General features: G+C 37.3%; 1 protein-coding gene across 1 annotated transcript in view; it reads left to right on the top strand.

Annotated features, from left to right (window-relative positions):
• Nucleotides 1-20,429, top strand: part of REXO5 (RNA exonuclease 5) — a 43,047-nt gene that overhangs the window by 11,648 nt on the left and 10,970 nt on the right. The window contains 7 exon segments of the mRNA XM_082858165.1: nt 1,855-1,943; nt 2,898-3,013; nt 4,476-4,614; nt 4,757-4,851; nt 5,771-5,873; nt 8,479-8,582; nt 9,339-9,459. Coding sequence (XP_082714291.1) covers nt 1,855-1,943; nt 2,898-3,013; nt 4,476-4,614; nt 4,757-4,851; nt 5,771-5,873; nt 8,479-8,582; nt 9,339-9,459 — 767 coding nt within the window.

The raw sequence follows: 20,429 nt of genomic DNA, 5'->3' as shown, positions 1-20,429 counted from the left end.
AAAAAGCCCTATTGAGTTATGATTAACCTACCATTCAGTTCATCCATTTAAAGTATACAATTTCAGTAGTTTCTAGTATGTTTACAGAGTTTTTCAACCATCACTACAATCAATTTAGAACATGTTCATCACCCCAAAAGAAACCCTGTACTATCGTTTCCCCCCAGTGCCCTTTAGCCCTAGGCAACTACTAATTACTTTCTGTTAATAGATTTACCTATTGTGAATATAAATGGAATCATACAATATGTGGTCTTTTGTAACTGGCTTCTTTCACTTAGCATCAAATTTTCAAGGGTCATCCGTGTTATAGCATGTATCATTACTTCATTTATTTTCATTCTAATGATATTCCATGTATGGTTATACATTTTATTTATCCAGTCATCAGTTGATGACATTTGGGTTGTTTCCACCTCGGGGATGTTATGAATAATGCTACTTTGAATATTCAGATACAAGTTTTTGTGTGGACATATGTTTTCATTTTTCTTGAGTATATACCTAGGAGTAGAACTGCTAGATCCTATAGTAACTCTATGTTTAACCTTTAAGGAACTATCAGACTGTTTTACAAAGCAGGTGCACCATTTTACATTCCCCCCAGCAATGTATAAGGGTTCCAATTTCTGTACATCCTTACCAACACTTGCTATGCTTTGCCTTTTTGATTATACCCATCCTAGTGTGTGTGAAGTAGTATCTCATTGTGATTTTCGTTTGCATTTCTCTGATGGCTGATGATATTGAGCATCTTTTTATATGCTTATTGGCCATTTGTATATTTTTTCAGATCCTTTGTCTGTTTCTTAATTGGGCTGTCTTTGGGGAGTTAATAGTTCATATATCATAGTATTGCCATGAGGATTAATTGAGTTAATGTACAAAACGAGCTTAGCGTGGGGCACATAGTGCTTTAAAAAGTTATTCTTTGTTATTATTGGTACTAATAATATAGATAAGGAGGGCAGCAAGTATAATGTCTCCAGGATTTGGGGGTACTCCTTTCTGGTCTAGACTGTATTTTGGTTCTTTTAATTGTAATCAGTTGGAAATTTCAGGGTACTGTGACATAGAAACTGGTCAAAGCTTTTCATACTCCCCTTAGTTTCTTGTCAAATAAGATCTAGGTATTATCTTTACTGTTACAGCCTCTGTCTGAAGGTAGGAATCTTCAATGATTCAGACACTTTTGGGCCTCTGAACTGAATGTGCCTGGTTACTGACTTAGGGTACACAATGGAAGGGATACCTTAAGCCTATATCTGAGCCTCTGTAGGGAATTTTCAGGCTGTGATTCCAGAAAATGAGGCACGTTTCTAAAGAGAGATCTTGGAGAAATTTTAAGGGTAGAGTTGAGTACAAGAGTGCATATGGTGAATGTTAAACATTCTGCCTACCATGAAATCCTTTTAGATCTCTGCTATGGTGGAATCTCATTCCTACTTTTTCTTGTTTTATTTAGGAAAGAAAGATGCCACATGCAGTCATTTGCATACTTTATTCATCCTTCCTTAGTGCCTACATGAGAAAGGTCCGGTGACTTTGGATTTAGCCACAATTTAATTATAATTTCTAATAAGGAGGAAAAAATTGTTACTTGGTAACTGCAAGGAAGTCTAGGCCCTAGTATCTCCACTAACAGCAGCCTACATTATTCTCCCAAAATGTAAAAATGAGTAGATGGAGAAAAAATTAAGGACAGAAATTGTCTTATTTAATTTTATATTTCAAGTGTCTAACATAGAGAAGGTCCCCACAAATGTGGTATCTCAGTTTCCCCTGGATAAATACAGGAGTAATTTTTACCATTTCTAGTTCTAAAGGCAAATATTTTATTCCTTTTCCTCCTAGGTTTTCCTGACTGTGAAAACTTTGTGCCTATAAAATGTTGTGGTTCTATAACCAACAACAGTCCTCTCTTTGGGCTTGACTGTGAAATGGTAAGTACTACTTTTGATTTTTCAGCTGGAGTGTTGCAAGCTAGGGTCTAGTTTTCTTGAGTGCGTTCAGTTCTAGTATTCAGTTTAAATAACTGAAAGTAGACCCATTTAATTACATTTTAGAAAAATTGGATCTTTACTCCAGGATGAGAAATAAATATCACATAAGTTTTCTAACTAGTTGATATATTTAATCTAATTTTTGAATATTACTAGAAGTTGATTGCTTCTGTCTTTTGAACAAGTGTTTTGTTGTTATTGCCTTGAAGACTTTGCCTGAATTACCATTGGTTTGGCTTAGTTTTACGCGTTTAAGATCAGAAGTAGGATTTTCCTGCTTAAGCTCCCCTTGTGTTTTACTTTGTCTAATTAGTAAGTCTCCTTTCAGAGGCAGTGTATCCCCTCTCACTTAGTACTCAAGTAACAGTTTCTCGACACTGAACAGAGTGGCTAAGAGCTAAGGATTTGGAGTCTGTCGTATCAGGTTGTGTATCCTGGCCTTGCCTGTCACCTTGGACAAATTCCCTAATTCTCCCTCTGTGAAGCAGGGATAATATTAGGGGCTACTTCATGGGGTTATTATGAGGTGGTATATAAAATGCTTAGTATTGTGTTAGATAATAGAGTGTGCTAATAAAAATTATTTTTTTGGTACTTAGCATAATACTGGGTTGTAGTACACAGTAAATAGTACAATTATAATTGATGTTATTATTTCTGTCCCTCTCGGGCACATCCTTCCCAGAGAAATTGTACTGTGTTGGTTACTTTAAGTGTAATGTTCAGCAGCCTGCTTAGCTTTAATTTCATTCATATTGGATTCTCTAGTCAGCAAAAGGCTGTGCCATTGTCGCAGAGTAGATTAGAGTAGGTGGCAGTTGATGTAGTCTTGAATAATGAGAGGAAGCAAGAGTTTCCACAGGTTAGCAGCCTATCTACATCCTGGTCTTTCAGTGCCTGACATCCAAGGGGCGAGAACTAACACGCATCTCACTGGTTGCTGAAGGAGGCTGCTGTGTTATGGATGAACTTGTTAAACCTGACAACAAGATTGTGGACTACCTCACCAGGTATTTTTCACCCTGCCTCCAGCTCGCTAGAGTGGAATGAGACTTAACAGGAATAGCCTGTAGCTTCTGTTTAGTTAGGTATTATCTACTTATTTATTGTCAAAGAAAAGGCTGGGGTGCCACAACTAGAAATTTTAATACTGAAATTACACAATATCGGTGTATAATGCTCTTACCTTTCTTGCTCTCTAATCTTCCTGTGACCTAGGTCACCAGAATATTATCTTCCTTGTCATAGAATCTGACAGTTGTAATCGTTACCTAGTAACTGCCAAACAGCTTTGCTGTCTGATGAGACACCATCTGAAAAATCTGTAAATCATCTTCTGGCAGTCAGATGATTTTAGAGCTTAATCTGCCTTGACCTCAGAAACCAAAACAAAACTAAGTGTTTCCACAACAGAAATTTGAAGCTCAAAAAATTTTCTCTGTCTTTCCGAAGATTAGCAAGTAATTTCAGAATGTACACACTACACTGATTAGGCAAAGAAAAGCCAGTGAAACATTACCGTTGCTGCCCATTGTAGTTGCACCTATCAGTTCATGCTTACTTAGGCACAGAGAGGCCATGATGGTGATAAAGACTCCTGTTGGCCGACATGACAATTAGACAGTATTTTTAAGGAACAGTCGTATGTGACAAAGATGTATGTATAAGGATATTTGTCATACTGTTGCAGAAACATGGGAATATGAATGAAAGTAGGGGGTTGGTTAGAATGTTATATTCATCTAATGGAGTACTAACCATTTAAAAGGATGTGCTGAAATAGATTTATTGATGTGAAAACTTGTTCATGATATATAGCACATGTTATGATCATATTATAAAGTAGCATAGGCATTATGATTCCTTTTTTTTGGGCCATACCATGTGGCTTGCGAGATCTTAGTTTCCTGACCAGGGATTGAACCCAGGCCCATGGCAGTGAAAGCATGGAGTCCTAACCACTGGACTGCCAGGGAATTCCCATGATTATAAAAATAAACATATACATGAATACATATGTATCAAAAAATATGATACAATATTTACTAAAGTGTAAAAAATGATCTCTGGGTGGTGGGATTATGGGCAGGTTATTTATTTTTATTTTTATTTATTTTTTTTGTGGTATGTGGGCCGCTCACTGTTGTGGCCTCTCCCGTTGCGGAGCACAGGCTACGGACGCGCAGGCTCAACGGCCATGGCTCACGGGCCCAGCCGCTCCACGGCATGTGGGATCTTCCCGGACCAGGGCATGAACCCGTGTCCCCTGCATCGGCAGGCAGACTCTCAACCACTGTGCCACCAGGGAAGCCTGGCAGTTTTTAATTTCTTCTTTGTTATTTGATTTTCAACCTTGTTACACTGAGCATTTATTAATTTTTTATTTTTTAAAATATTCTTTTTGAAATGACTTTCGGGGGAGGAAAGCTTATTAATATCCTGGTCTGTCCATTTCTCTTTTTTTATTGAAAGTTTCTCAGGAATCACAAAGAAGATTCTTAACCCAGTGACAACCAAACTCAAAGATGTACAGAGACAGTTAAAAGCACTGCTTCCTCCCAACGCTGTGTTAGTGGGCCACTCCTTAGACTTAGATCTCAGAGCACTGAAAGTGAGTATCTGATTTAGGACTTAGTTTATCTAGCATATGTGCCTGTTTCATTAATCTCAGATCTAAAGCCTTCTGTCCCCCAACCCACCTGTTTTTTCCTTCAGCATAGGATGCTACTCATTCTATTCTCTTTCCTTCTCAGATGATACATCCATATGTTATTGATACATCATTGCTTTATGTCAGAGAGCAGGGCAGAAGATTTAAGCTCAAGTTCTTAGCCAAAGTTATTTTGGGGTAGGTTTGTTTGCATATTATAATATTGTCCTGATAGACTGGACATAAGTTAGAATATTGTATCTTATTTAATGCCTATTGCAACGTTCAGCCTCTCTCCTTTCCTTCTTAGTTTATAAACATTATTATGAATTCTGAGATCCTAACTTCAGAGAGAATTATGACTCAGAAATGAAAAAACTGGGAATACAAACAGGAGTTGCATTCATAGCTGAAGGTTGATGGATAGAACTAGACAGAGAAGAGGCAGAAAAGTTACCCAAAATTTCAAAACAGCGTTCCTATATTGAATGTATCACGTACAAACACATATTGTACAAAGATATTCATTATAGTATGATTTAAAATAGCCCAAAAGAATTCAGATATTCTACAGGACTAGTTAAATAAATTATGGTTATCTGCGTGACTAATACTTTGTTAGATCTTTATGTGCTAATAAGGGGACCTCTAAGATGCTACTGAGAACAAAATGGAGATGCAGAACAAGATGCGTAGATACTGAGATATTGATTGATGTAGATTAGATTTAGATATATCTATAGACATAAACATATGTATTTTTTAAGATTTTAAAAAACAAAGGATTTTTAAATATATAATAGAAAATTTCTGGAAGGTAACTTTAAAACAACAGCTACGTCTAAAAAGTGAGACAAGGGGTTGGTTGGGGAGTGGACCAGAGACTTTTTATTGAGTAGCCTTTGATGATATGCTTGCTGTAAACAAAGCCATTCCTGATCATTCTGTACCCTCAGTACCTTTCAGGTCCTGGCACTAAGTAATAAAGGAATCTTGATTGTGACTCAAATCTAATTACTAGAATGCTGAAATTCTACATGTAGCCAGAATATTTGGTATGAAAGACTCTATCATTAAAAATGCTCCCAGTTATGTCAATTTTACCTTGACTTTCCAGGAAGGATATACAGTGTCCAGATAGGTTTGGTCATGATGCCACAGAAGATGCTAGAACAGCCCTTGAATTGGCTCGGTATTTCCTCAAATATGGCCCAAAGAAGGTTAGTACCTTTGCTTTCCTTAAAATTATGAGACTAGAACAGAGTCACAGACCACCATATCCTGCTATTACCTTTCTTTACAAAAATGGCAGTGTAATTCAAGGTGAACATGTATTTGAAATTAAGACCTGTATCACTAGCCTCATGTAGTGGTTAAATATGTAGTCTCTGAAGTTGGACTTCCTTGTTTTTAAATAGGTCTGGCTATATGCTATCTAGGGCAATTTCTCTGAGCAACTTTAGTTTCCAGATCTGTAACATGGTAGCACACTTCTCTGGGATATTGGTGAGGGTAAATGAGATATTATGTAGTATAAAGCTCTTAGCACAGTGCCATGAATATATTAAGCACCATAATGTGGTGTTAATCATTGTAGCTGAGGGACTTCCCTGGTGGTCCAGTGGTGAAGACTCTGTACTTCCACTGCAGGGCGCACGGGTTTGATCCCTGGTTGAGGAACTAAAGATCCCGCATGCCACTTTTAATTCATTGTAGCTGATGCTAATAATTGTGATAATTATAAAAATCTAGATAGATTTTTGCTTTCTTGGGGTGTGAGTAGCATATCATTGTTTCAAAAGCAGTTCAGTGGGCCTGGATTAAAACAGCACATAAAGGAGGCATTGAAGAGGATGTAGTTTCTGACAGACTGTGTTATAACACATTCTAACCTATTAGATTATCCCATTGTGTGATATTTTCTAGCATGACCCCATTATGAAATAAATGGTAGTCCATAAGAATAATAAAAAGCCAGAATAGTATTTTGTGTCATGGTGATAGAAAGACATTGTAAAATATCTTATGCAGCTTGTGAGTAATGGCCAACATTCACTGAGATCTTACGAAGTGTACTCTTCTAAAATGCTTTATATACATTATCTTATCCTTATAACAACTCTATAAGTTAACTATTGATATTATTATATATATGATCGTTCAGAGGTTTTGAAAGGTTAATAACTTATTGAGGGTCCTACAATTAGAGGCAGAACCAGGATTCAAACCAGGGTCTGTCAGATTCTAAAGCCTGTCTTTGCTTTACATGAGGAATTAGCAAACCTTTTCTGTAAAGGCCAAACAGTAAATATTTTAGGCTCTACAGACCATACTGTCTCTATCACAGCTACTCAACTTGCTGTTGGTAGTGCAAAAGCAGCTATAACAGTATGTCAGTAAAAGGACACAGCTGTGGGCCAGTAAAACTTTATTTACAAAAAACTGACATTGGGCTGGACTTGATCCAATGACTGTAATATGCCAACCCCTGCTCTAAACCACTGCACTGAGGTTCTAAAAACTTGGTCTCAGGACCCACTTATCCTCAAAGAGCTTTTGTTTTTGTGGGTCATATCTATCAATATTTACTATATTAGAAATTACATATGAGAAAAATTATATTTACTAATTTGTTGAAAATATTTTTAAAAATCATTACATGTTAACATAAAAAATGTACTTTTATGGAAAAAAGCATTTTCAAAAAAATTAATGGGAAGAGTGTCATTGTTTTACATATTTTGCAAATCTCTTTAATGTCTAGCTACTAAGCTCCTGTTAAGGAGACTAGTGACTCTCTCATATCTGCTTTTACGTCCAATCTGTTGTGTTATATAGTTGGAGAAGACAGGACCCTGCAAACTTCCCCCTGAAAGGGTCTCTGGAACCCCTAGGAGTTCTCAAGCCACACTTTGAGAACAGTTGCATTTTGTTATGCTGCCACTTGATTTCCAGGAAAAATTGCATCTCACTTGAGTAAAATCTTAGGAAATCTGAATTAAGGATGGACTTTAGTTAATAATAAGATACCAGAAAAGAATCTAAAAAAGAGTGGATATATGTATATGTATAACTGATTTGCTTTGCTGTACAGCAGAAACTAACACAACATTGTAAATCAACTATACTCCAATAAAAAATTTTAAAAAGAAAAAAAATAACATATCAATAGTGGTTCATTAATTGTGTCAAATACACCATACTAATTAAGATAGTAATAATAGTTGAAAATAGCAGTTGGATATATGTGGGAACTCTGTACTGTCTTTGTAGTTTTTCTGCAAATCTAAAATGATTCTAAGTAAAAAAAATACCTGTATCTCTACACATCAGAACTCCCAAATGGGCTCCCACTTTATGGAAGGAGAATAAACTAGAATACTTTTCATGATTTTGTGTTAGTCCAATAAAGTCTTTTTTTCATATTGCCATGAAAGCCATTCTTTTATAATTTCCAAAAGTTGCATGTTTGCAGAGAAGTAAGTTTTAAGTGACTTTGGAATGAATCATGAGCCAAAATTGCCATTGCTTTTCACTTAGCCCTACTTGGCCCTTTCCCATATTCATGTCACAACATCAGCAGCTGGTAACAGATTGCCATTCTTGGCTAAGCAGCCAGAAACCATCTGGTAACTATTGAACCCAGCCTGGGACTGTGGCAACAGCAAAGTTACTGTCTACAGAAACAGAGCACACCACTTGAGTGGGTTTTTCTTGGATTTTTGGGGGGTTTGGGTGTTTTTTTGTTTGTTTGGTTTCTTTTTTTTTTTAGCCTCAAATACTTTGCAAGATATTAAATGATTTTACCACTTTATTTTCCTTCAGATTGCAGAACTAAATCTGGAGGCACTAGCTAGTCACCAAGAACTAGAAGCAGCAGGCCTAGAGCCGAGAAATACAGCAGAAGTAGTGCAGCAGCTAAACACAAGGTAATATTTTTCAGTTCTAAATGGTCGCAAAGACAAATGGAGTATCTGGTTTCTTATTTAATAACAAAACCTGGAATATATTTTTCCCCTTTTGAGTCTATTGAGAAATATTTACCAATAATATGAGTAACATTCTTCCATTAGAAAAACCATGGATGGAAAAAAACCACGTACTGCCCTAAATAGCATCTGTTTTTCTAATTTTCTGAATCTATTGATTGGTCTTAAAATAACTCACTTTACAAAAAAAGTAAGACATTGAAATACATTGAACTAAGTGGCATTAGGGGAGATGATAGACTAGTGAGTATTTTGATTAGAAGAGTCGGCTATAGCCTTGATGTATTGCCCAGATTGGGAAAAAGACAAACAAAAAACAGACTCAGAAGAGGTTTGTCTCTATACCATAAAATGTTTCAGATCCTTAGAATCTAGCCTAAATTTTGGTAAAGAGTTTTGAGTATATTTTTTGTTTATCCTTCCTCTCGCTAAATGTAGAACAACAATGTTCAATATGATTTCTGTAATGGTGGAAATGTTCTATATCTTTGCTGTCCAAAAAGGTCCATACATGTAGACCTTATAGTACATGTGACTAGTGCAATTAAGGAACTGAATTTTTATTTTATTTTATTTTAATTTAAATAACCACACGTTGCTAATGGCTACCAGGTTAGACAGTGCAAGTATAGAGAAGTAATTCTTGGGTTATGGAAAACTGTTTTTCCTACCTTGATCTCTTCTCCTTCTGTACAGTGTTTTAGAATGCTTGGACTCAGTGGGCCAGAAGCTGCTTTTCTTGACTCGGGAGGCAGATGCTACTGAACTTTCTTCTTCCAAAAACTGTCAAACTATTAAGTGCTTGTCAAATAAAGAGGTGAGTGACCCAGTATCTCTTTGAAGGTTGCATTCAGAGTAGAGGGTAATGTAACCCTTTGCAACCCATGCAAGTATCAAGCTTTTTTTCATCAGCAACTTTAGCTACCATTAGCCAGTCTGGCTTCTATCTCAAATTTTGTGTGGAGCACTTTTAGTCTCAATTACCCCATAGGAGCAGAACTCTCAGCTGCCAGTGTCTGTTTCCAGATTCCAGCAGGCCTGTGGCTTTGGCCTTGCACACCACTTTGAATTTCTATTCTTTCTTCTGGTTCATGGAGATGTTTATCTTGGTTTTCAGCCTGACTATATCTTTTTGGTTTTCCTATATATATATATATATTTTATATTTTACCTATCATTGCTATATGTGTATAGCAGAAGGGATTCATCAAAGCATGGACTTATGTCATCTTGTTCAGAGGCTCTGTAATTTTTTTCAAGCATTTTATTTGGAAATAATTTCAAACTTACAGGAAACTTGCATGAATGGTGGAATATCTGTATACCTTCTATCTAGATTCATCTTCTGTTAATACTCTGCCTCATTTGCTTTATTATTTGTGTGTGTGCTGGGTTGCTCCTGCACTTTTTACACTTTCTCGCTCTCTCTTCCTATGTCTATATGACATTTCAGTTTTTAGTTTCCTTTAGTCTGGAACCATTCCTCAATCTTTCTTTGTCTCATGACATTGGTAATTTCATTTTGGGTTTCCTTATGATTAGATTCAGGTTATGCCACAACAAGAGGCGTATGTTGTCCGTCTGTCCCTCTCTTCTGTTTATTTTGATGACCTTAACAAGGTGTTGTCTAGTTTCTCCACTGTAGAGTTACTGTTTTTTCCCCTTGCTTTGAATAATATGTGAGGATACACTTTAAGAACAGCAAATATCCTGCTTTTCATCAAAATCCCCACCGCCTCTTATATTTAGCAAAAACTGATGATTCTCATCTGAACCAGTTTTTACTGTGAGCCAGTTTTTATTGTACAATGATGGTTTTCCAACTCTCTATATTTCCTCCATATTGACTAGTTGTTACTCAGTATTCTATGAGCAAGAGTCCTCCCTTTACCTTATTTGTTCATTCATTCATTCATTCTGTGTGGACTCACGGATTCCTGTTTATTTCAGTGGTTTATAATTTATAATTGTACTAAATTGTTTTGGTTTACACATTTCTCAGATTTGGTAAGCAGTAGCCCCTTCAAGCTGGCCCCTCTGTTCTTGTGACATGCACCCATAATTTTTTTTGAGCATTTTCTTCCTACTGGCACAATAAGAAAGTCAGGTTCATCTTGGTATTAGAAACCAAGATCTGGATGCTGGATGTGCATATTTTTACTGGGATGTCTTTGCTTCTAGACCCTCAAAGCAGGCAGTTAGGAAATATATGCATGTAGGTAGGATATGCGCACACACACACACAAATTTGTACGTACACACAAATAAATATTTAAGAAATCAAGTGTCTATACCAGTACCTCTAATTTCAGCCCTTGCACAGGATTCTTCGTTGCTTTTCCTCATTTCATCTTTGTACCTCCCTTTATAAGTTACTTGGATTCCTTTTTTCCTCCCCTTCAGATTAGCTCTTATGCATTTAGAATACAGTTGGGTTCATTTGTTTCAATTTGCTTTTAATTTTAGGGTTTTTTTCTCTCTTCCATCCTTATTGATTTATTTTTTGGATCTATAGAACATTAACAAGCTTCCAAAGGCAAAACTACACAAAGAAGTATACTAAAAGAAGTGTCATTCCTTCTCATATCTATTTCACCCAGTCCGCCCTCCACCTATCTCATGTAAGTAAATAACATTGTTGTTTTCTGATTTATCCTTCCTTTGTTCCATTTTTTGTAAAGAAAAGTAGATATATATATGCTTTTTTATTTCATTTTCTTTCTTACACAGAAGCTAACATACTATATAAATAAACTCTTTTGCAGTTGGCTTTTTTCCCTTAACAAGATGTCCTGGAAATCATTACCAGGACATAAGGTTCCAACTTCCCATTTTTGCATATGGATATCCAGTCTTCCCAGTCTCATTTTTTGAAGAAACTATCCATTTCACATTGAATGTTCTTGGCACCCTTGTCAAAGATCACTTGACCATATATACAGAGCTTTATTTCTGAACTCTCTTTTGTTCCATTAGTCTATTTGTCTGTCTTTATGCCAGTACCACACTGTTTTGATTACTGTAGTTTTTAATATGTTTTGAAATCAAGAAGTTTGTGTCATCTGACTGCATTCTTTTTCAGGATTATTTTGGCTATTCAGAGTCCTTTGAGATTCCTTATGAATTTTAGGATGATTTTCTTCTATTTCTGCAAAAAATGACATTAGGATTTTAATAGGGATTGAATTGAATCCATAGGTTGCTTTGTATACTGTTGACAACAATAGTGTGTTCCAGTCCCTGAACATGGAATGTTTCCTTTTATTTGTGTCTTTTAAAATTTCTTTCAGCATTGTTTTGTAGGGTTTTATTTGTTTTTTGTTTTTTGCGGTATGTGGGCCTCTCACTGTTGTGGCCTCTCCCATTGCGGAGCACAGGCTACGGACGCGCAGGCTTAGTGGCCATGGCTCACGGGCCCAGCCACTCCGTGGCACGTGGGATCTTCCCGGACTGGGACACGAACCCATGTCCCCTGCATTGGCAGGTGGACTCTCAACCACTGCGCCACCAAGGAAGCCCTGTTTTGTAGTTTCTAGCATAGAAATGTTTCACCTCCTTGGTTCAGTTTATTCCTAAGTATCTTATTCTTTTTTGATGCTATTGTACATGAGATTTTTTTTTTTATTTCCTTTTTTGATTGTTCATTGTTAGTATGTAGAATCACAACTGATTTTTTGTGTGTTGATTTTGAATCTTTCAAATTTGCTGAACTCATTGTTTAGTCCTGACATTGCTTTTGTAGAATTGTTAGGGTTTTCTACATGTCCTATGTGAACAGAGAGAGCTTTTCCAATTTGGACGGCTTTTGTTTCCTTTTCTTACCTAATTACTCTGGTTAGAACTCTCAATACTGTGTTGAATAGAGTGGCAAGAGCAGACATCCTTGTTCCTGATCTTACAGAAAGTTTTCAGTCTTTCACCTTTGAGTGTGATGTTAGCTGTGGGCTTTTCATATATGGCCTTTATTATGTTGGAGTAGTTTCCTTCTATTTCTAGTTTGTTGAGTGTTGTTATCTCGAAAGAGTTTGAATCTTGTCAAATGCTTTTTCTGCATCAGTTGATTGATCATGTGGTTTTGTCTTTCATTCTGTTAATGTTGTATATTACATGGAATTGTTCTCATACATTGAACCATCCTTGCATTCCAGGAATACATCTCACTTGGTCATGGTGTATAATACTTTTAATGTGCTGTTGAATTCAGTTTGCTGACATTTTGCTATTTAAAGTAATCACTAGATTGGAAGAACTATTTCCATTTTGTTGTTTTCTGTATGTCTTACAGCCTTTGTCCCTCCTCTCCTTTCTACTGTCTTCCTTTGAGTTTTGATTTTTTTTTTTTTTTGGTAGAGACGTGCTTTGATACCCTTCTCATTTCCTTTTGTGTATGTTCTATAGATATTTTCTTTGCAGTTATCATTGCAGTTACATAAAACATCTTAAAATTATAACATTCCATTTTAAACGGATAGCAGTTTAATTGCATACAAAAACTGTACTCCTATAAGATCCACCCCCTCGACTTTGTTACTGATATCATAGATTGCATCTTTATATGTTATATGCCCATTAACATAGGCATATAGTTATTTTTTTCATGTTTTTGTCATTTAAGTTCTGAATAAGAATTAAAAGTGAATTTATGCACCAAAGTTACAATAATACAGGTTATTATATGTGTCCATGTATTACCTTAACTGGAAAACTTTTTCATGTTGTTGTCTAGTATCCTTTCGTCTTGAAGGACTCCCTTTAGCATTTCTTATAAGAGCAGGCCTAGTGATAATAAACTTTCTCAACTTTTTTTTCCCCTGCATTTTTGAAGCATAGTTTTGCTGGATACAGTTTTCTTGGTTGATGGTTGTTTTTTGTTTTTGTTTTCTTTTTTTTGGTTGATGGTTTTTTTGTTTTTTTGTGGTACACGGGCCTCTCACTGTTGTGGCCTCTCCTGTTGTGGAGCACAGGCTCCGGACGTGCAGGCTCAGGGACCATGGCTCACAGGCCCAGCCGCTCCGTGGCATGTGGGATCTTCCCGGACCAGGGAACGAACCCATGTCCCCTGCATCAGCAGGCGGACTCTCAACCACTGCACCACCAGGGAAGCCCGGTTGATGGTTTTTTATTTTATCGCTTTGAATATCTCATGCCACGCTCTTCTGGCCTGCAAGGTTTCTGTTAAGAAATCCACTGATAATCTTATGAAAGCTTCCTTGTATGTGATGATTTGCTTTTCCCTTGCTGCTTCCAAGATTCTCTAATTTTGACTTTTAACAATTTGATTGTAATGTGTCTTTCTGTGGGTGTCTTTGGATTTATCTTTCTTGGAGTTCTTTCAGCTTATTGAATTTGTATGTTCATTTCTTTCCTCAGATATGGAGGGTTTTCAGCCATTATTTCTTCAAATAAGCTCTCTGCTCCTTTCTCTTTTCTTCTGGGACTCCTATAATTTGTAAATTGGTCCTAATGATGGTGTCCCAAGGGCTGTTAGACTCTGTTTCCTTTTCTTCTTCTTTTTTTTTTTTTTTTTGCTTTAACTTAATGACTTCAAAGATCTGTTTTCAAGTTTGCCTGATCAAGTCTGATGTTGAACCCCTTTAGTGAATTTTCCAACTCACTTAATGTATTTTTCAGCTGCAGAATTTGTTTGGTTCTTTTTTCTTTCTTTTTGAATTTTATTTTATTTTTTTATACAGCAGGTTCTTATATAAGTTACCTATTTTATACATATTACTGTATATATGTCAATCCCCAGCTCCCCCAATTCATCCCACCACCACATCCCCACCACCTGCTTTTCCCCCTTGGTGTCCATACGTTTGTTCTCTACACCTGTGCCTCTATTTCTGCCTTGCAAACTGCTTCATCTGTACCGTATTTCTAGATTCCACATACGTGCGTTAATATATGATACTTGTTTTTCTCTTTCAGACTTACTTCACTCTGTATGACAGTCTCTAGGTCCATCTGCGTCTCTACAAATGACCCAGTTTTGTTCCTTTTTATGGCTGAGTAACATTCCGTTGCATATATGTACCACATCTTCTTTATCCATTCGTCTGTTGATGGGCATTTAGGTTGCTTCCATGACCTGGCTATTGTAAAGAGTGCTGCAATGAACACTGGGTTGCATGTGTCTTTTTGAACTACGGTTTTCTCTGGGTATATGCCCAGTAGTGGGATTGCTGGGTCATATGGCAATTCTATTCATAGTTATTTAAGGAACCTCCATACTGTTCTCCATAGTGGCTGTATCAATTTACATTCCCACCAACAGTGCAAGAGGGTTCCCTTTTCTCCACACCCTCTCCAGCATTTGTTGTTTGTAGATTTTCTGATGATGCCCATTCTAACCAGTGTGAGGTGATAACCTCATTGTAGTTTTGATTTGCATTTCTCTAATAATTAGTGATGTTGAACATCTTTTCATGTGCCTCTTGGCCATCTGTATGTCTTCTTTGGAGAAGTGTCTATTTAGTTCTTCTGCCCGTTTTTTGATTGAATTATTTGTTTTTTTAATATTGAGCTGCATGAGCTATTTATATATTTTGGAGATTAGTCCTTTGTCCATTGATTCGTTTGCAAATATTTTCTCCCATTCTGAGGGCTGTCTTTTCATCCTGTTTCTAGTTCCCTTTGCTGTGCAAAAGCTTTTAAGTCTCATTAGGTCCCATTTGTTTATTTTTGTTTTTATTTCCATTACTCTAGGAGGTGGATCAAAAAAGATCTTGCTGTGATTTATGTCAAAGAGTGTTCTACCTATGTTTTCCTCTAAGAGTTTTATAGTGTCTGGTCTTACATTTAGGTCTCTAATTCATTTTGAGTTTATTTTTGTGTATGGTGTTAGGGAGTTTTCTAATTTATTCTTTTACATGTAGCTGTCCAGATTTCCCAGCACCACTTATTGAAGAGACTGTCTTTTCTCCATTGTATATCCTTGCCTCCTTTGCCATAGGTTAGTTCACCATAGTGCATGGGTTTATCTCTGGGCTTTCTATCCTGTTCCATTGACCTGTATGTCTGTTTTTGTGCCACTACCATATTGTCTCGATGACTGTAGCTTTGTAGTATAGTCTGAAGTCACAGAGTCTGATTCCTCCAGCTCCGTTTTTTTCCCTCAAGACTACTTTGGCTATTTGGGGTCTTTTGTGTGTCTGTACAAATTTTAAGATTTTTTGCTCTAGTTCCATAAAAAGCCATTGGTAATTTGATAGGGATTGCATTGAATCTGTAGATTGCTTTGGGTAGTATAGTCATTTTCACAATATTGATTCTTCCAGTGCAAGAACATGGTATATCTCTCCATCTGTTTGTGTCATCTCTGATTTCTTTCATCAGTGTCTTATAGTTTTCTGAGTACAGGTCTTTTACCTCCTTAGGTAGGTTTATTCCTAGGTATTTTATTCTTTTTGTTGCAATGGTGAATGGGATTGTTTCCTTAATTTCTCTTTCTGATCTTTTGTTGTTAGTGTATAGGAATGCAAGAGATTTCTGTGCATTAATTTTGTATCCTGCAACTTTACTAAATTCATTGATTAGCTCTAGAAGTTTTCTGGTGGCATCTTTAGGATTATCTATGTAGAGTGTCATGTCATCTGGAAACAGTGACAGTTTTACTTCTTCTTTTCCAATTTGTATTCCTTTTATTTCTTTTTCTCCTCTGATTGCTGTGGCTAGGACTTCCAAAAATATGTTGAATAATAGTGGCGAGAGTGCACATCCTTATCTTGTTTCTGATCTTAGAGGAAATGCTTTCAGTTTTTCACCATTGAGAAAGATGTTTGCTGTGGGTTTGTTGTATGTGACCTTTATTATGTTGAGGTAGGTTCCCTCTGTGCCCACTTTCTGAAGAGTTTTTATCATAAATGGTGTTGAATTTTGTCAAAAGCTTTTTCTGCGTCTATTGAGATGATCATATGGTTTTCATTCTTCAATATGTTAATATGTTGTATCACATTGATTGAGTTGCATATATTGAAGAATCCTTGCATCCCTGGGATAAATCCCACTTGATCATGGTGTATGATCCTTTTAATGTGTTGTTGCATTCAGTTTGTTAGTATTTTGTTAAGGATTTTTGCATCTATATTCATCAGTGATATTGGTCTGTAATTTTCTTTTTTTGTAGTATCTTTGTCTGGTTTTGGTATCAGGGTGATGGTTGGCCTTGTAGAATGAGTTTGGGAGTGTTCCTTCCTCTGCAATTCTTTGGAAGAGTTTGAGAAGGATAGGTCTTCTCTAAATATTTGATAGAATTCACCTGTGAAGCCATCTGGTCTTGGACTTCTGTTTGTTGGAAGATTTTTAATCACAGTTTCAATTTCATTACTTGTGATTGGTCTGTTCATATTTTCTGTATCTTCCTGGTTCAGTCTTGGAAGGTTATACCTTTCTAAGGATTTGTCCATTTCCTCCAGGTTGTCCATTTTATTGGCATAGAGTTGCTTGTAGTAGTCTCTTACGATGCTTTGTATGTCTGCGGTGTCCGTTGTAACTTCTCTTTTTTCCTTACTAATGTTATTGATTTGAGTCCTCTTCCTCTTTTTCTTGATGAGTCTGGCTAAAGGTTTATCAATTTTGTTTATCTTCTCAAAGAACCAGCTTTTAGTTTTATTGATCGTTGCTATTGTTTTCTTTGTTTCTCTTTCATTTATTTCTGCTCTGATCTTTACAATTTCTTTCCCTCTACTACCTTTAGGTTTTGTTTGTTCTTCTTTCTCTAGTTCCTTTAGGTGTAAGGTTAGATTGTTTATTTGAGATTTTTTTTGTTTCTTGAGGTAGGCTTGTATTGCTATAAACTTACCTCTTAGATCTGCTTTTGCTGCATTCCATAGGTTTTGGATCGTCGTGTTTTTGTTGTCATTTGTTTCTAGGTATTTTTTTGATTTCCTCTGATTTCTTCAGTGATCTCTTGGTTATTTACTAAGGCATTGTTTAGCCTCCACATGTTTGCGTTTTTTACGTTTTTTTCCCTGTAATTTATTTCTTAATCTCATAGCGTTGTGGTCGGAAAAGATGCTTGATATGATTTCAATTTTCTTAAATTTACCAAGGCTTGATTTGTGACCCAAAATGTGATCTATCCTGGAGAATGTTCCGTGTGCACTTGAGAATAAAGTGTAATCTCCTGTTTTCGGATGGAATGTCCCATAAATATCAATTAAATCTATCTGGTCTGTTGTGTCATTTAAAGATTGTGTTTCCTTACTAATCTTTTGTCTGGATGATCTGTCCATTGGTGTAAATGAGGTGTTAAAGTCCCCCACTGTTATTGTGTTACTGTTCATTTCCTCTTTTATAGCTGTTAGCATTTGCCTTATGTATTGAGTTGCTCCTATGTTGGGTGCATATATGTTTATAACTGTTATATCTTCTTCTTGGATTGATCCCTTGATTATTATGTAGTGTCTTTTCTTGTCTCTTATAACATTCTTTATTTTAAAGTCTATTTTGTCTGATACGAATATTGCTACTCCAGCTTTCTTTTGATTTCCATTTGCATGGAATATCTTTTTCCATCCCTTCACTTTCAGTCTGTATGTGTCCCTAGGTCTGACGTGGGTCTCTTTAGACAGCATATACATGGGTCTTGTTTTTGTATCCATTCAGTGAGCCTGTGTCTTTTGGTTGGAGCATTTAATCCATTCACATGTAAGGTAATTATCGATATGTTCCTGTTACCATTTTCTGAATTATTTTGGGTTTGTTTTTGTATGTCCTTTTCTTCTGTGTTTCCCACTTAGAGAAGTTCCTTTAGCATTTGTTGTAGCGCTGGTTTGGTGGTGCTGAATTCTTTTAGCTTTTGCTTGTCTGTAAAGCTTTTGATTTCTCCGTCAATCTGAATGAGATCCTTGCTGAGTAGAGCAATCCTGGTTGTAGGTTCTTCCCTTTCATCACTTTAAATATATTATGCCATTCCCTTCTGGCTTGTAGAGTTTCTGCTAAGGAATCCGCTGTTAACCTTATGGGGATTCCTTTGTATGTTATTTGTTGGTTTTCCCTTGTTACTTTTAATAATTTTTCTCTGTCTTTAATTTTTGTCAATTTGATTACTATGTGTCTCGGCGTGTTTCTCCTTGGGTTTATCCTGCCTGGGACTCTTTGCACTTCCTGGACTTAGCTGGCTATTTCATTTCCCATGTTTGGGAAGTTTTCAACTATAATCTCTCCAAATATTTTCTTGGGTCCTTTCCCTCTCTCTTTTCCTTCTGGGTCCCCTAGAATGCTAATGTTGGTGCATTCAATGTTGTCCCAGAGGTCTCTTAGGCTGTCTTCATTTCTTTTCATTCTTTTTTCCTTTATTCTGTTCTGCAGCAGTGAATTCCACCTTTCTGTCTTCCAGGTCACTTATCCGTTCTTCTGCCTCAGTTGTTCTGCTATTGATTCCTTCTAGTGTATTTTTCATTTCAATTATTGTATTGTTCATCTCTGTTTGTTTGTTCTTTAATTCTTCTAGGTGTTTGTTCTTTAATTCTTCCAGGTCTTTGTTAAACATTTCTTGCATCGTCTCGATCTTCGCCTCCATTCTGTTTCCAAGGTTCTGAATCATCTTCACTATCACTATTCTGAATTCTTTTTTTGGAAGGTTGCCTATCTCTACTTCATTTAGTTGTTTTTCTGGGATTTTATCTTGTTCCTTCAACTGGTAAAAAGTCCTCTGCCTTTTCATTTTGTCTGTCTTTCTGTGAGTGTGTTTTACATTCCACAGGCTGCAGGATTATACTTCTTCTTGCTTCTGCTGTCTGCCCCCTGGTAGATGAGGCTATCTAAGAGGCTTGTGCAAGCTTCCTGACAGGAGGGACTGGTGGTGGGTAGAGCTGGCTGTTGCTCTGGTGGGCAGAGCTCAGTAAAACTTTAATCCACTTGACTGCTGATGGGTGGGGCTGGGTTCCCTCCCTGTTGGTTGCTTGGCCTGAGGCAACCCAACACTGGAGCCTACCTGGGCTCTTTGGTGGGGCTAATGACTGACTCTTGGGAGGGCTAATGCCAACAAGTACTTCCCTGAACTTCTGCTGCCAGTGTCCTTGTCCCTGGGGTGAGCCACAGTCGCCCCCCACCTCTGCAGGAGACCCTTGAACACTAGCATGTAGGTCTGTTTCACTCTCCTATGGGGTCACTGCTCCTTTCCCCGGGTCCTGATGCACATACTACTTTGTGTGTGCCCTCCAAGAGGGGAGTCTCAGTTTCCCCCAGTCCTGTCGAAATCCTGCAGTCAAATCCCGCCAGTCTTCAACGTCTAAGTCTGTGGGAATTCCTTCTCCTGTTTCCAGACCCCCAGGTTAGGAAGCATGACATGGGGCTCAGAACCTTAACTCCCATGGGTGGGCTTCTGTGGTATAATTGTTCTCCATTTTGTGAGTCACCCACCCAGCGGTTATCGGATTTGATTTTATTGTGATTGGGCCACTCCTACCATCTCATTGTGGCTTCTCCTTTGTCTTTGGATGTGGGTTATCTTTTTTAGTGAGTTCCAGTGTCTTCCTATCAATGATTGTTCAGCAGTTAGTTGTGATTCCGGTGCTCTTGCAAGAGGGATGAGTGCATGTCCTTCTACTCCACCATCTTCTCAGGAAATTTTTAGAAGACATCCATTTTACAACATATAATAGTAGCTGTTTCTTGCCTCCCCACCGCCACTCCACAAGGAGAGGGTAGGCAGGCGGATTGGTGGCACCACACACTGGCAGCCCATGGCCCTGCTGGCCCGGGCTCGGCCGGCCGCTCCACCCCACCGCCATTGCCTCCGCCACCGCAGTGTGTGTCTGGTTCTGTTTTATAGTTGCTGTCTCT

Source organism: Leucopleurus acutus, assembly GCF_964270905.1.
Source record: "Leucopleurus acutus genome assembly, chromosome: 16".
Classification (NCBI taxonomy): Eukaryota; Metazoa; Chordata; class Mammalia; order Artiodactyla; family Delphinidae; genus Leucopleurus; species Leucopleurus acutus.
This window is presented reverse-complemented; position numbering and strand designations above follow the sequence as displayed.